Consider the following 13,949-nt stretch of genomic DNA (forward strand, 5'->3'; position numbering starts at 1 on the left):
AAGTCACTGGTCATGTCACTGACCATGTCGCTGTAAATCATTGGTCAAGTCACAATTAAGATCAAATCACCGACAAAGATCAGCCACATCACATAATGTTAAGGAGGAAGTTGGGGGCCATGTCACAGTTATGAACAAGTCACTGTTAACCTTAAGTCACTGACCATGTAACTGTCTCAAGTCACTGACCATGTAACTGTCTCAAGTCACTGACCATGTCGCTATAAATCCTTGGTCAAGTCACAGTTAAGATCAAATCACCGACAAAGATGAGCCACATCACATAATGTTAAGGAGGAAGTTGGTTAGTGACATGGTCAGTTACTTGGTTAGTGACATGTGATTAACAGTGACTTGGCTATTAACTTGTGACTTGGCGACTGACAGTTACTTGGTTAGTGACATGGTCAGTTACTTGGTTAGTGACATGTGATTAACAGTGACTTAGCTATTAACTTGTGACTTGGCTACTGACAGTTACTTGGTCAGTGACATGGTCAGTTACTTAGTTAGTGACATGTGATTAACAGTGACTTGGCTATCAACTTGTGACTTCGCTACTGACAGTTACTTCGTTAGTGACATGGTCAGTTACTTAGTGACATGTGATTAACAGTGACTTGGCTATATATTAACTTGTGACTCATCATATAATTAGCCATTGCAAAAGCATGAATTCCATAAAATGATCAGTAACTAAATTTTACAGATGTTAAAATGAAAGCTTATCTACTCATCAGATATCAAGTTGCCTGCATCACATCAACTGTGGAAGAAATAGCATCCTTCACATTGTGGACATCTGCCTGTAGCAATAAAGAATTGGAAAATAAACTTTCAATAGCTATAAGGAGAACCAGGTAAAGAGAGAGGTATGACAAAGGCACATACCCTTGCTCCATCAACCACTAAAAGGCGGAGCGTGCTAGCCCTCAAAGCTTCGATGGCACCGGACAAGGAATTAGAGTAATCCCAATTCATAAGCCAACAGTCTTCCAAATATATCATCTGCACCCATGAAGCAAAATAAAATTAAAACTTAAAGAGTCAATGAAGTACAGTGCAAACAAACCACTTTATTCAACAGCAATGCATGACTTCAGGTATAAAAAGTAAGAACATAGAATCTCACAAGGGAGCAGTGATTATCATTCTAAAAGAGCACAGGAAAGCAATCGCAGACGAAATTTCATGCCAATGAGGTATTGAAGAATAAAAAAGAAAAAGAAAAACACAGAACTATAGTATTCCTCTATTTAATAATCTAGTAATCAACTTCAGATTGCAGGCTCAGTCCCTTAAGGTCACATGACAAAACTGGGACCAAATGATATTTAATACTAGATACAAATCTAATTATTGAAAATTTTAAGAAGTACATGACAGAATTTCAACAAACCGCTCACATGACAACAAATAGAAAAATTCAAACAAAATCAAGCAAAAGATTCAAACAAATGGAACAAGAATGCAGTCACTGATCAGAGATCTTACTTGCCCCTAGAGAATGAAAGTTAGCTTCAAATTTTGCCTCAGCAATTGTAACTCAGTTCTTTTGTCTCTAACAGATTCCCGGAGTTTTGAAGTTGTTTCTCATGCATTGTATTCTCTGATGAAAAGCAGGAATTCCAGTAGGACAACAAAAATTTCAGTTAAACAATTTGATTTATTGAAACAGAAAAATCAAACACTTATAACATAGTATATCTTGTAAACATTCAAATAATTTAACACAAAACCCAGAGTTTAAAGGGGTAGTGAGTATCCACAATATTTTAGAATCCTTTCCAACCAAAAATTTTACTGACTAGCATCCACTCATAAGTCATAACTATTTCAATTTTCACATGGACGAGGGCGCTAGTATGATAAAAGAAACACAGCAAGAGCCTAATATTCTCCCATAGAAATACGCAAAAATACAATGCTCTATCCCACGGTTCCCACCCAACAAGCAGAAAGTCAAACCTGAATCATCGTGTAAACGACCTATCAATATTCAATTATTTTCATGTAAACAAGCTATCAAGCTAACCCACCCTACAAGTGCTCATATCTTATATCTGCAACCAGATGCATTCATTAAATCAGAGCCTTTAGGAGGAAGCAGAAAATGAAAATTTTGCCTAGTGACATATATCAAACGCTTCTTTATGCAAGAATATGCTTCACATGATAACCTATCATTTAATGACATAGAAAGAAGAAACCAGAATTACCTTAAATTCCATCAGTATTAAAGCATATATCTTCAATATACAAGTTTTCACAAACCACACAACACTAACCTAGTTTTCGTTACAGATCTCTATCTACTAGTCCAACTTTGATAATTTCAGAAATTACTGACAATACTGTTATAACAAAAGTGAAAGGGGTGCCATACCAATAAGTTACCAAAAACCTGAATTGCAGCAAAACGAATTGCATAGATAATCATGTATAAGAAGCAGAAAGGCATTCAAGTATTTCCATATAAATCAAGGCTCAGAGAAACAAGAAAAATATAACAATACAAACTTATGCCATCCAATGTAATCTTATTGTTCCTCCTGTCAATCATACTGCAGACTGCAACCATCTGCACAAAGAAGTGTTGGAAATGTGTCAAAGCCATCTGAAAGGCAGGCCAAACCAGTAGGAACAAAATCTCTTAGAAACACCTGCAAGCCAAACCAGTAAAACAGCTAAGTTTCTCACTTCGTAAACGTTTCACGTGTAGTTGCTCTGATCCATTAGTAATGCCTAACAAGTTCAACAATAAAACATGATAAAGGATGCAAGAAACAGTGCACAAATGAGGAAATTCAAACTCAAGGCTGCGAGTGAACAAATGAGGCATGGAATATCATGACTAAGGTATCATGGATACAATTAATGAATCAAATTTAATACATTGATCTTTTCACACATACAGAGAACTACTAAATAACTGATTCTAACCCCCAAATAGTTCTTGATGTACAAGCACTTCACAATGTAAAACAAGTTGGAGAATTTATAACATTTCCCAGCATAGATCTAATAGGATTACTTGCTCAAATTTAGTTCTATCAATAAAGCATACATCTCGTCAATGGAACCATACATAAACATTCAGCATGGAAACTAAGAAAACATATAGAAACATGTAGGAACCATTATCATAGGGATTGCCATATTAGAGACCAAAATAAGGCAAGAAAAACAAGTATCGTTTGCTAAAAATCAAGAAGAGAAGGAACCATTACCTGTACCTGATTGTAATTAAGAGCCTCCGCCGTCGTAAGAGAAGAAACAAATTAGCCAAGGAACGAGTTAACTGCCGAAACCAATAAACTGCAGCTCTATAACATCGGCAGCGATCTCCAGATTAAGCCAAACCCTATTAGCACAGCAGCAAAGAGCAAATTCGATTTTGATATCTAAAAATCAAACAAATCAATTGCAGAATGAATCGAAGAAGAAAAGAGTCTCTGAACCTATTTCCGAATCAAATCCAGTGATTAACACAACAAACGGGCTTGCCGGTGGAGGTGGTGACAGCCGGCGAGGGTTTCCGCTCGTTGAAATTCGGCTTCTTCGGCACAATCCCGGGAACGCTTCTCTTGGCGTCTTGGCTCATTTCGCGGTCTCTTGCTTCTGATTGTGGATAACAAATCAGAGGCGCTACTGTAGAAGCAGATATCGGCTTTGCCGTCAATGATGAAAACGAAGAGATCGGAGTAAGCTCCGGTGGGGCGAGGTCCTCCAGTAGGGAACCGCTTCTGGAGGTCTGTATCTCTGTGGAGGAGAAGAAGAGATAGAGAGAGCTGCCTTTAAGGGCAGAATGGGAATCAATAAAAACAAAAACTGACCTTTTTTAACATCCCCTCATTATTCATAAGGACTAAATTAATATTATTAACAAATTATTATGGACCTTTTTATCAAGTGTGAAACTAGGTGACCTTTTTATCATTTCACACTCTAATATGACCTTTTCCATCATTTCCCTTTAAAAAAATGGGAGTAAATCAGATTATGATTTTATTAGGAAACTTTAATAAATTTTAATTTTTTTATGAGTATAAATTAAATGAGAGATTTTAAATAAAAATATTTTTTTTAATTGGATATGTCATATAAGGATATTCTTGGTAAGAGCAATGGGTTAAATAAATAAATTTAATAATTAAAATTAAAATATAGGATGTAATGAGCAAGTGGGGTGAACAAAGAAAATGATATGGTGGCAATAGCTGCACCCTATGAACAAACTTCCAGAAGACCAAAAGCAAAGATATATATATATATATATATATATATATATATATATATATACAGATTTTATCCAGAGCAGAGTTCCGCTTTGAAATTAAAGTGTGAACTTCGAGTTTTTGGTCGCTTTTCTGTCGCATATCCACATCTCGACCGTTCAGTTTTTAGGTACTAGTGTATAGATCATATCTGCAAATTTTCAGCCAAACTGATGATCGTTAAGGTATCTAACTCGCTTAAACCAATCGACGGATTGAATCTGTCAACCTAAATCGTACTAGTTTTAAGGAAGTAATCAATGCCTTAACGATCATCAATTTAGCTGAAAATTTGCAGAGATGATCTATACACTAGTACCTAAAAACTGAACGGTCGAGATGTGGATTTGCGACCGAAAAGAGACCAAAACTTGAAGTTCACACTTTAATTTCAAAGAGGACCTCCACTCTGAATAGGATCTGTGTATATATATATTTTGCTTCTGGTCTTCTGGAAGTTTGTTCATATCGTATACTCATATAGATATATGTAACCAAACAAAAAAACAGAGCTGTTTTGAGGTTTTGTAATTAATTAATCTACCGTGGGAGTGACTGAGTAAGTAATATCTATACTCTATGTACGAAGTGGTGTTAATTTGTGGAGTGACGAAGTGGTGTTAGCTTAGTGGTTCGAGCACCCACTACCTATGTACGAAGTTATGAGTTCGAGTCACTATGGGAGTAGGAATGAAATCCTTTGATCTGGTCGCTTTTGGATTCTAGGGTTTATAAGCTTAATCAAATTATTGGGATTACTGTTCTGGTTCTTAAATTCTTCTAGTTGCCTGGTTAGTCGGACACTTTAATGTACTTTATAGTTTCCTTCTTGTTGAGCCTTGATGCCCTCAATTTGCTTATCAAGAACTAGTAAAGGTTTATAGCTACTAATAAAAGTCTTTGGCCGTTTTATGTATATGAAATCTTGTGCTTAATTTTTTATATGATGCAATTTCGAAAATTCTATGCACTTTTTTGTTGTAAGGTTCATTTTAATGGAGAGGATGTGATCGATCTCTACCTTCTTTTTTTGCAAGTTTTTCTTCATTTCTCTTCAACAATTCACGAATTGTTAGAGACATTATCCTCAGAGGAACTCTAGACAAAATTGTGCCGCGCCATTTATCAAAATAAAACAAAATCTCTTAGTAACTCCAATTGATCATGCACGTATATGTTAACAGAGACATAGTATATGAACAAACTCCAGAAGCAAAGTCGATCTTTTGGTTATCACCGGCCAAATATTAAAGAGGCATATACATTGATCTCTTTGTGGAACCAAACAAATAAGCAAAGCTGTTTTGGGGTTTCTACCCTGTCCTTTCTGGCCCTGTTTGGATCATAGGTTTATGAGACATTTCTTTTCACTTTCATGTGGAAGCTAGGAAACATCCCAGAAATTTCCCCGGAATTCAGCATCTTTGTACTTTCCTATGTTCAATAGTGTGTACCCGTTTGCTACAAGGTTGAGTCAAGTTTAAACCTAAAAGGACTAGGTTTGAATTTACATGTGCCCCATTTATCTTACACTAGCCCTGCATAAAGCTAGCTATAAGCTTGAGGCCAAGTATCAAATTCAAGCAGATATGTGTAAATGCATCTAAGCTGCTAGTACCAATCAGGGCTTGTCCCATGCATTTTATTTTTTCTTTTGGGACAGCCAAGATCATAGTAATTCGATTTCTATGGACTCAGATTTGTTGGGTGGATCTTCTCATACTTGGATCAATCATAGCCATCAAGCCATGTATTACAAATCCAACCCCATTTTGTGTTATTTATTTGTAACACAGTTGCAATGAAATGTCGGGCACATCCGAACACACCAGATGATAGCAGAGAATTCGGCCCTAATTACTATAGCGAAATGTTTAAGTATCAATATTTAGGCTAATTAACACATAGGCGATGTGGCATTCAAGGGTATCATACCCTTCCCAATAAAGCAACGTGGGCTGTAGCCATGATGATGACTAGGTAGTCTAGGTTTCATTTGTCGGAATCCCTGATATTTCAGAGTATCTGCTAGGAAAGTTCCTCACTGATCAGGAAGTTACTCCCGCAAGTGCAAAAATAACGTGCAAAACTTAGTGACCTAAGGCAATACTCCAAAGTGTTGCTTATTTAAGGAACGTTTCCCTTATGCTTGTGAAGCAGGCAAACCAGATACCAAAGAGCGAGAGATTCTTAGTTCAAGTATTCGAGGGCCATAACTAGCTGGGAAGAATGACGCAGATTGAGATCGAGGAAGTTAACAGCTGTGAGTCACTGCCTTTGCTGTCACTCAATCATGTGTCTTTGTTATGCAGATCAGTGTGGGACTCTATGAGGTTCTATGAAGAAGTGTTGGGCTTTGTTCTCATCAAACGCCCCTCTTCTTTCAACTTCAATGGAGCTTGGTAAGCTTTTCTCACTTTATGTACTTGTTCGAAGTTTTTTCGAATCAATGCTAATACTGACGAACTACTTTGTTCTGTGTAGGTTGTATAACTATGGGATTGGGATACACTTGATCGAAAGTCCAGCTATGGAGGACTTTGAACTCCGACCAATCAATCCTAAGGACAACCACATCTCCTTCCAAGTAAGAGCTGTATTAGTTTTCTGCAGTACTAGTTAAACATATAGCAATCATGTTTTGGTACTGACACAAATGTTGTGAATGATTTTGAACATGCAGTGCACTGATGTTGGACTTGTTAAGAGGAAGCTGCAAGAGATGGGGATGAGGTATGTTACTGCAGTGGTAGAGGACGATGGGATCAAGGTCGACCAGGTGTTCTTCCATGACCCAGATGGGTACATGATCGAGCTCTGCAACTGTGAGAACATCCCCATCATTCCTGTCTCTTCTTGTGCCTTCAAGCCCAGAGGTAGCAGCTTCAGTAAGGCACCAACTTCGTGCGGTTTCATGGAGACACTGATGATGGAAAGCTTGAGCCTGGACATGATGAACTTCTCATTCTAAGTTTCGGCAAGCGTGATAAGTCTCACTGCTTTTTGGCTGCTGTAAGAAAAAAATGTTGCAAATGTATTATTATAAGGTCTATATAGTAGTATGGTATTGTGTCTTGGTTTGAAGGTGTTTGTATTGGTTTTCTGCTTGTAATAAATTGTGAAAAAAGATCGAGTCGTACTGTATGTACCTGTATGCTTAATCTATTGAAGATTTGAAGCCAATGTATGATTTGAAGCCAATGTATGCTCTGTGACTATTGCCATATTATTGAGAAGGAATTCTTGATACATATCTCACTTATTTCTATGTATTTCTTTACACTTCTGGCATGAGCTTTAATCACTCGGCATGCCAGATAAAAAGAGATCTAACAAACTGTACATATAAAGGCTGGATGGGATGAAATAAAAATTTGAAGATTCTGATCTTTAAGCTTGACTGGAAATGTATTTACAGATAAGAACTCTTTAATTAATATCAGCCACCCAGGTTAAAATTGAGTGATGCAAACATCTTCGCTCTTCCCAGCAGTTTTGGCATGGGAATTTGTTTGAACCAGGTATTGCAGCTCCAAAAGGGAAGAAACAAACAAAGCCGAGATGTTTCAACCTCATGAAGGGAAGAAGAAAGCGAGTGTCTAATCGAACATGTGTAGAAGGACAAGCAGTCTTCAGAACATCTCTTAATAATGGCATGACTTCAACTCCTGTTGTTATTATAACACCATCATCCTTGTTATAGGCTGAGAGGAGCTGAGTTGCATTACCTATATCAAGCACCAGGTCTTGCTTCCTTTGAAGAATTTCCAAAGCTAGAAAGCCACAGTATACAAGGATCATATGAAAGATTCCTCAACACCCACAAAAGATAAATAGACTAGAAGAGGTGGGAGAAGGCACAAGAGTGCATCTTTTGGTATGATCAGTGGTGTTGAGATGCTCATCTTAAAGATGCTTTTCCTCCTATTCTCGTTCATCACATACTTATCGCCTTCATATGTGGGTAAGGATACCTCCTTAATATCAAAGAAGCACTTTGATTACGGTGGGACAGAAACCAATTCAATTTCTCATTTCCATGGTTAAGAGCTAGAGATATTATGCAGGTGTCCATCTATATCAGGAACAAAACCTTTGTCCATCATTTCCACTTTAACTATTTCATAAGTAGTTCGATTTGGGATCAAACCTTTCTCCAACATTTCATTTAGAAGTACATTCGCATCTACAAGCTTGTCCTGCATACAATATCCCTTGATCAGCACATTGTATGTTGCTATATTTGCTCGTTTCCCTTCTTTCTCCATCCGAGTCTTCAAGTTCAAAGCTGCCTTCAGGTTTCCTTCCCTGCAGTAGCCATCCATCAAAGTATTGTATGTCACGTGCCTTGGGCTCAAACCCTTTGTGAACATCTCATTCAGGAGTCTTTCTGCCTTTCTTGGCTCCCCATCTTTACATAATGCATTTATCAGTATATCATATGTTATGCAATCAGCTTTCAAGCCCTCAGCCTCCATTTGTTGTAAGAATTTCCTGGCTGTTTCTATGTTTCCCTGTCTAAGAGAACCATGAATCAAGCAGTTAAATGTTGACGTGTTTGGTAAAACCCCTCTCTCTATCATCATGTTATGCAATTCATATGCTTCCTCCTTCATCTCATTCTTACAATAAGCATCAAGTAGTGAATTAAATGTTATAACATTGGTTACCAAGCCTCGCTCAGAAATGTTATCAAACAGCTCTCTAGCTTCCTTCAGCATCTTCTTCTTGCAAAACCCATTTATAAGTGCATTGTAGGTTGCTATCTCTGGCTTCAAACCCAATCCAAGCATTTTGTCCCGCAATCCACAAGCCTCCTCAAGCTTCCCATCACAGCATAACCCATTAATCAGTGAATTATAAGTAACCAAATTAGGTTTCAAGCCCTGCCTCCTCATTTCCTCAAACACCTTAAACGCAGCTGCTACATTCTCATCTTTACAGAACCCATCAATCAAAATATTGAACGTGATCACACTCGGACAAATATTGTTCGCCACCATCTCCTTTAATATGGCATCAGCCTTATGCATTCTCCCCAACCCACCCAATTTGCAATACCCGCCAATGATAGTATTATAAGTAACCACATTCGGTGCAACCCCCCAAGCCTTCATATCATCCACAACATCCTTTGCCTTGTTCAATTTCCCAACTTTACACAACCCATTAATCACAATATTGAAACTATACAAATCCGCCTCTATCCTCCTCCTAAACATCTCCTTGTACACAAACTCAACATACCCAATTTCATTTTCCTTCACCAAAGCACTCAACAAAGCATTACAAGACAGTTTTGACAGCCTAAACCCATAATCACCAGCTCTCTGAAACGCCTCAAAACCCGAATTGGTCTTCGAATTCTTAACATAAGCCAACACCAGCATATCAACTATAATGGAATTAGCACAAAAGTGATTGCTAGACATTGAAAGCATGTGAAAAATTGAAGAAACTGAATGCTTCTCATTCCTTCTAACAAACTCATCTAAGAAAGCTCTCATCTTTGGGTACTTCTTTGCATTTGAAAGTGACTGTAATAGTCTACAAGTGATTTCAATATTGCGTGGAACATTTTGACCCTTCTGGGCCCAATTGAAGTACCTGAGTGTGAGCTCTGGGTCAGCTCCAGAATCGATCAGTTGGTGAAGAACTGTGATAAAGGTTGAGTCTTTGAGATGGGTTTTGAGCTCTGACCAGTGTTGCTTTGCTATGAGGTCTGAAACTAATGGAAGATTGAAGGACAGTGAGCTTGGATTTTCGGAGATGGAGATTGTGGAACAGAGTTTGATTATGTTGATTTGGGGGTGCTGCTGAATGTGGGCTCGAGCGTGGAGGCATGATGAGGAGGAGGAGAGGAGCTTTAGCATTTTGTTAATGGAGGAAATTGAAACTGGAGGGGCGAATTGGAATTGAATTTAGGGTTCTCTGTCAATGGGGAACCGCCATTTCTGCGAAAACTGACTGAGGTTCAAGCCTTTTCCTTTTTTGTTTGGTCTGAGACTCGGTTTCAAGCCAAATAAATTAACCTATAATAAATAGAATAAACTAACCTATAATAAACCTATTTATAATGTAACATCTCTAAAATTATACATTAAAACTAAACTAACCTATAATAAACCTATTTATAATGTAACATCTCTAAAATTATACATTTATAATAGAATTATAATATTTTATATGGACGAGTAAATAACTAGTACTGTAGTAAGTTGTTAAACTAGTGTTTTTATATATATGTATTGATAATGTAAATATGATTTACTTTTTTTAATAATTATAAAATTACAAGGAGGTGGGGCGGGACACGTAAAATAAATAAGTACAACAAAAGGAATATAAAAGCTACTATGATGTGGTTCAATGTTGCTGGTTGAACTGCTTTCATTTAGTATCATACAATACTGCTCCCAAGTAAATAAATTTTGGAAATGATTTTCGTATTTCATCACATAGTTATTGTATGTATACGTGTTGTTTTCTTTCCACATGCAATCCATATATCGGATATTGTGGAATTACCTAATATGATGTTACAATGTATGAAGCATACAATATTTGAGACAAAGCAAAAAAGAAATCATGTTATGGTTGGAGCATTCAATTTTGTAGCAGATAAAAACAAAAAGGTTTCTTGTTGTATTCAACTTGATTGCAAAAAAAAAAAAAAAAAATCAAAATTTCATATTTTCTCTATAAAAGTATGAAGTAAAAATTCATTGTAGGTGACATAAAAATTTAACATAAATTTTAGAGAAATTTCGGACAAAATTTCGATGTGAATTTTTAAATATATATTGTGTGTGTATATATTTCAGAAATTAAGAATTTCGTGGAAATGTATCAAAAATTTGAAATTATATAGCATATGAATTTCGTTTCGGTACTTCAAAATTACAGAATTTCGACAGTTTCGGAGTAATTTAAAACCTTGGCTTTTAGAGGTGATGATGAATCTGTTGAGTCATCTAATCGTGGAAATGTTATTGAGGTGATGGATTCTTATGAGAGAATGAATGAGGAAGTTGCAAAAGTCACCTTAGAAAATGCCCCTTGAAATGCTACGTATACTCCACCAAAGATTCAAAAAGAAATTATGAGTATTCTTGCCACTAGAGTTAGAAGAAAAATTTGTGAAGAGTTAAGGGAGGCTAAGTTTTGTTTGCTTGTTGATGAAGCACTTAATGAATCTAAGAAGGAACAAATGACAATTATCTTGAGATTTGTTGATTCTCATGGGTTTGTTCGTGAACGATTCTTCCATGTTGTAAGTGTTAGTGATACTTGTGCTGCAACTCTTAAGAGTAAGATAGACAATGTTCTTACTGAATACAATCTTCAAGTTGAAAATTTGCATGATCAAGGATATAATGGTGCTAGCAACATACATGGTGAGTGGAATGGATTGCAAGTACTATTTTTGTAAAAGTGTCTATACATATATTATGTACATTGTTTTGCTCATCGCCAACAACTAGCTTTAAACGTTGCAGCTAAAGATGTGGGCGTTGTCTATTTATTCTTTCAAATGATGACTAGTATCATTAATGTTGTTGACTCATCTGCTAAGCGTGTTTCTAAGTTAAAATCTACTAAAGAAGTTGAAGTTGTGCAACAAATTGCTGTTGGGGAAGTTGAAACTGGAAAGGGAGCTGATCAGACATGTAATTTGTAAAGAGCTGGAGCTACTCGATGGAGTTTAAGGTATTATCTATCAAGAACTTGATGAAATTGTATAACTTAACTAGTTAGTTTTGAAAAACACGATCGATAATGGACTCAAAAAATACATGGAGATCGAGGTTTTGGGTGCTTCTAAAACTCTAAGATCATTTGACTTTGTGTTTTGCTTATTGTTGTTGGATAAAACAATGGGAATCACAAATGCTCTTTGTAAGTCACTGTAAGAACAATCTCAAGAATCATAAATGCTATGAATCTAGTTTCTAGTACGAAGGGTCGTCTTGAAAAGTTGAGAGAAGATGGTTGGGTTGTTTTCTTTGGTAGTGATGTATTGTTTTGTGACGCACACACAATTGATGCTCTAGATTTTAGTGCTCGCCATATGGAAGGTATGGGTCGTCTTTCTCAACAACAAAATTGTGTCACTATTGAGCATTATTATCTTGTTGAAGTATTCAAGGCCGTAATTGATTTTTAATCGATGGAACTAATCAATTGATGGAAATAAACTATGGATTCAATGAACAAACAAGGGAACTCTTGATTCTTTGTTCTGCATTGGATCCTCAATTTGATTTTCAATCATTTGAGATTGACAAAATATGTTGTTTGGCTGAGAAATTCTATCCTCATGATGTGCCTGGTTTGAATGATCTAAGAGACTAGTTGAAGCATTTTGAGTACCAATTCTTTGAACTTTCAGAATTTCAAGATTTATGCACCCTTTCTGAGTTGTGTCAAGAATTTGTTAACACAATTACACCATTTTTGTTGATTGAGAGACTAATCCGTTTAGTGATGACTCTTCTTGTTTCTACGACTATAACAGAGAGAGCATTTTCAGCCATGAAGCTCATTAAGAACCGACTTCGAAGAAAGATGAGTGATGATTTTCTTGCAGATTTAATGATAGTGCATATTGAGAGAGAAATTGTTGATACTATTGATTCAAATTCGGTTATCGATGAGTTTTATGCTTCAGGTAACCGAAGAGCACAACTTAAGTAGTTGAATTCGTATTGACATGGAATATTTAACTTTGAATTGTTTCAATTTTCTATTGTTAGATTTGAGTAATAAATGTATTTTCCATCAAAACAAAGTAGACTTTGCCAAATTTTAAAAAATAATTTTTCTTGCCAACGTAAGGTAAATTTAGCCCACCTCAAATCTAATTCCTGGTACTGTCCTTGGAGGGAACTGAGAGAGAGAGAGGGAACTGAGAGAGAGAGAGAGAGAGAGAGAGAGAGAGAGAGAGAGAGAGAGAGAGAGAGAGAGAGAGAGGAGAAGAAAGAACTGTGTATTTTCGGTCGTGCATTTAAAAGCTAAAAGGGTAGTTGTGGAATGAAATTGTAGAGAATGGCATAGAAAATGTTAAAAAATTGGGATCGTCTACAGTACATTAATATACCAATATATCAAGTAGACTAGTTCAGTACAGAGGTAGACTAGCTCAGTACATGGGTAGACATGCATGGAATTAGTCTACCCTTATACCGAGCTAGTCTATTTCTATATTGAACTTAGGTTATTTAATGTATTGGTACATTAATATATTGAAGTATTTTCCTAAAAAATTAAGGAGAGTGCATAATGCAAATTAGGGAGTTTAAGTTTTCAAAAATTCTAGCATGCGTCACCTTAGAATAAATATACGATGATCTCCCCTAAATATTTTAAGTTTTCATAAATTCTAGCATGTGTCACTTTAGAATAAATATACAATAATAATTAGAATCTTTTATCATTCTAATTTTTTTCGCATTAACAATACATATCATGATTAGCATCTATCTAATTTAAAATAGCTCTGTGAGAACTTCTACCATCTCAAATTTTTTAACCACCGATACTTGCCAAAACTTCTATCATCCTCAGATTTTTTTTTCAACTCCATCCTCCCAATTGTTCAACCCTGCATAATAGTGTGACCAGCAACTGGTAAAATCTTCAGATGATAGAGGACCTTTCTTCCTCCTTGAA

The 13,949-nt window shown here is 36.3% G+C and overlaps 2 protein-coding genes and 1 long non-coding RNA gene across 3 annotated transcripts; 1 reads left to right on the forward strand and 2 right to left on the reverse strand.

Moving 5' to 3' along the window:
- Positions 1-649: 649 nt before the first annotated feature.
- LOC112190699 lies at positions 650-3,824 on the reverse strand. The gene is made up of 5 exons (XR_002932528.2): positions 3,462-3,824; positions 3,231-3,364; positions 1,495-2,663; positions 892-1,008; positions 650-806 (listed from the first exon to the last, which is right to left on the reverse strand). It is a non-coding gene; the product is annotated as an uncharacterized LOC112190699 (long non-coding RNA).
- A 2,596-nt stretch (positions 3,825-6,420) lies between these two features.
- On the forward strand, positions 6,421-7,506 carry LOC112188620. Its single transcript, XM_024327772.2, has 3 exons — positions 6,421-6,679; positions 6,762-6,864; positions 6,961-7,506. Exons 1-3 carry the CDS (start codon positions 6,507-6,509, stop codon positions 7,246-7,248), a joined length of 564 nt encoding a protein of 187 aa, XP_024183540.1. The 5' UTR covers positions 6,421-6,506; the 3' UTR covers positions 7,249-7,506.
- A 133-nt stretch (positions 7,507-7,639) lies between these two features.
- On the reverse strand, positions 7,640-10,276 carry LOC112188619 (pentatricopeptide repeat-containing protein At1g09820). The gene has a single exon (XM_024327771.1). It carries the CDS (start codon positions 10,148-10,150, stop codon positions 8,321-8,323), a length of 1,830 nt encoding a protein of 609 aa, XP_024183539.1. The 5' UTR covers positions 10,151-10,276; the 3' UTR covers positions 7,640-8,320.
- Between the last annotated feature and the right edge of the window lie 3,673 nt (positions 10,277-13,949).

This window comes from Rosa chinensis, chromosome 2, assembly GCF_002994745.2.
Source record: "Rosa chinensis cultivar Old Blush chromosome 2, RchiOBHm-V2, whole genome shotgun sequence".
Lineage (NCBI taxonomy): Eukaryota > Viridiplantae > Streptophyta > Magnoliopsida > Rosales > Rosaceae > Rosa > Rosa chinensis.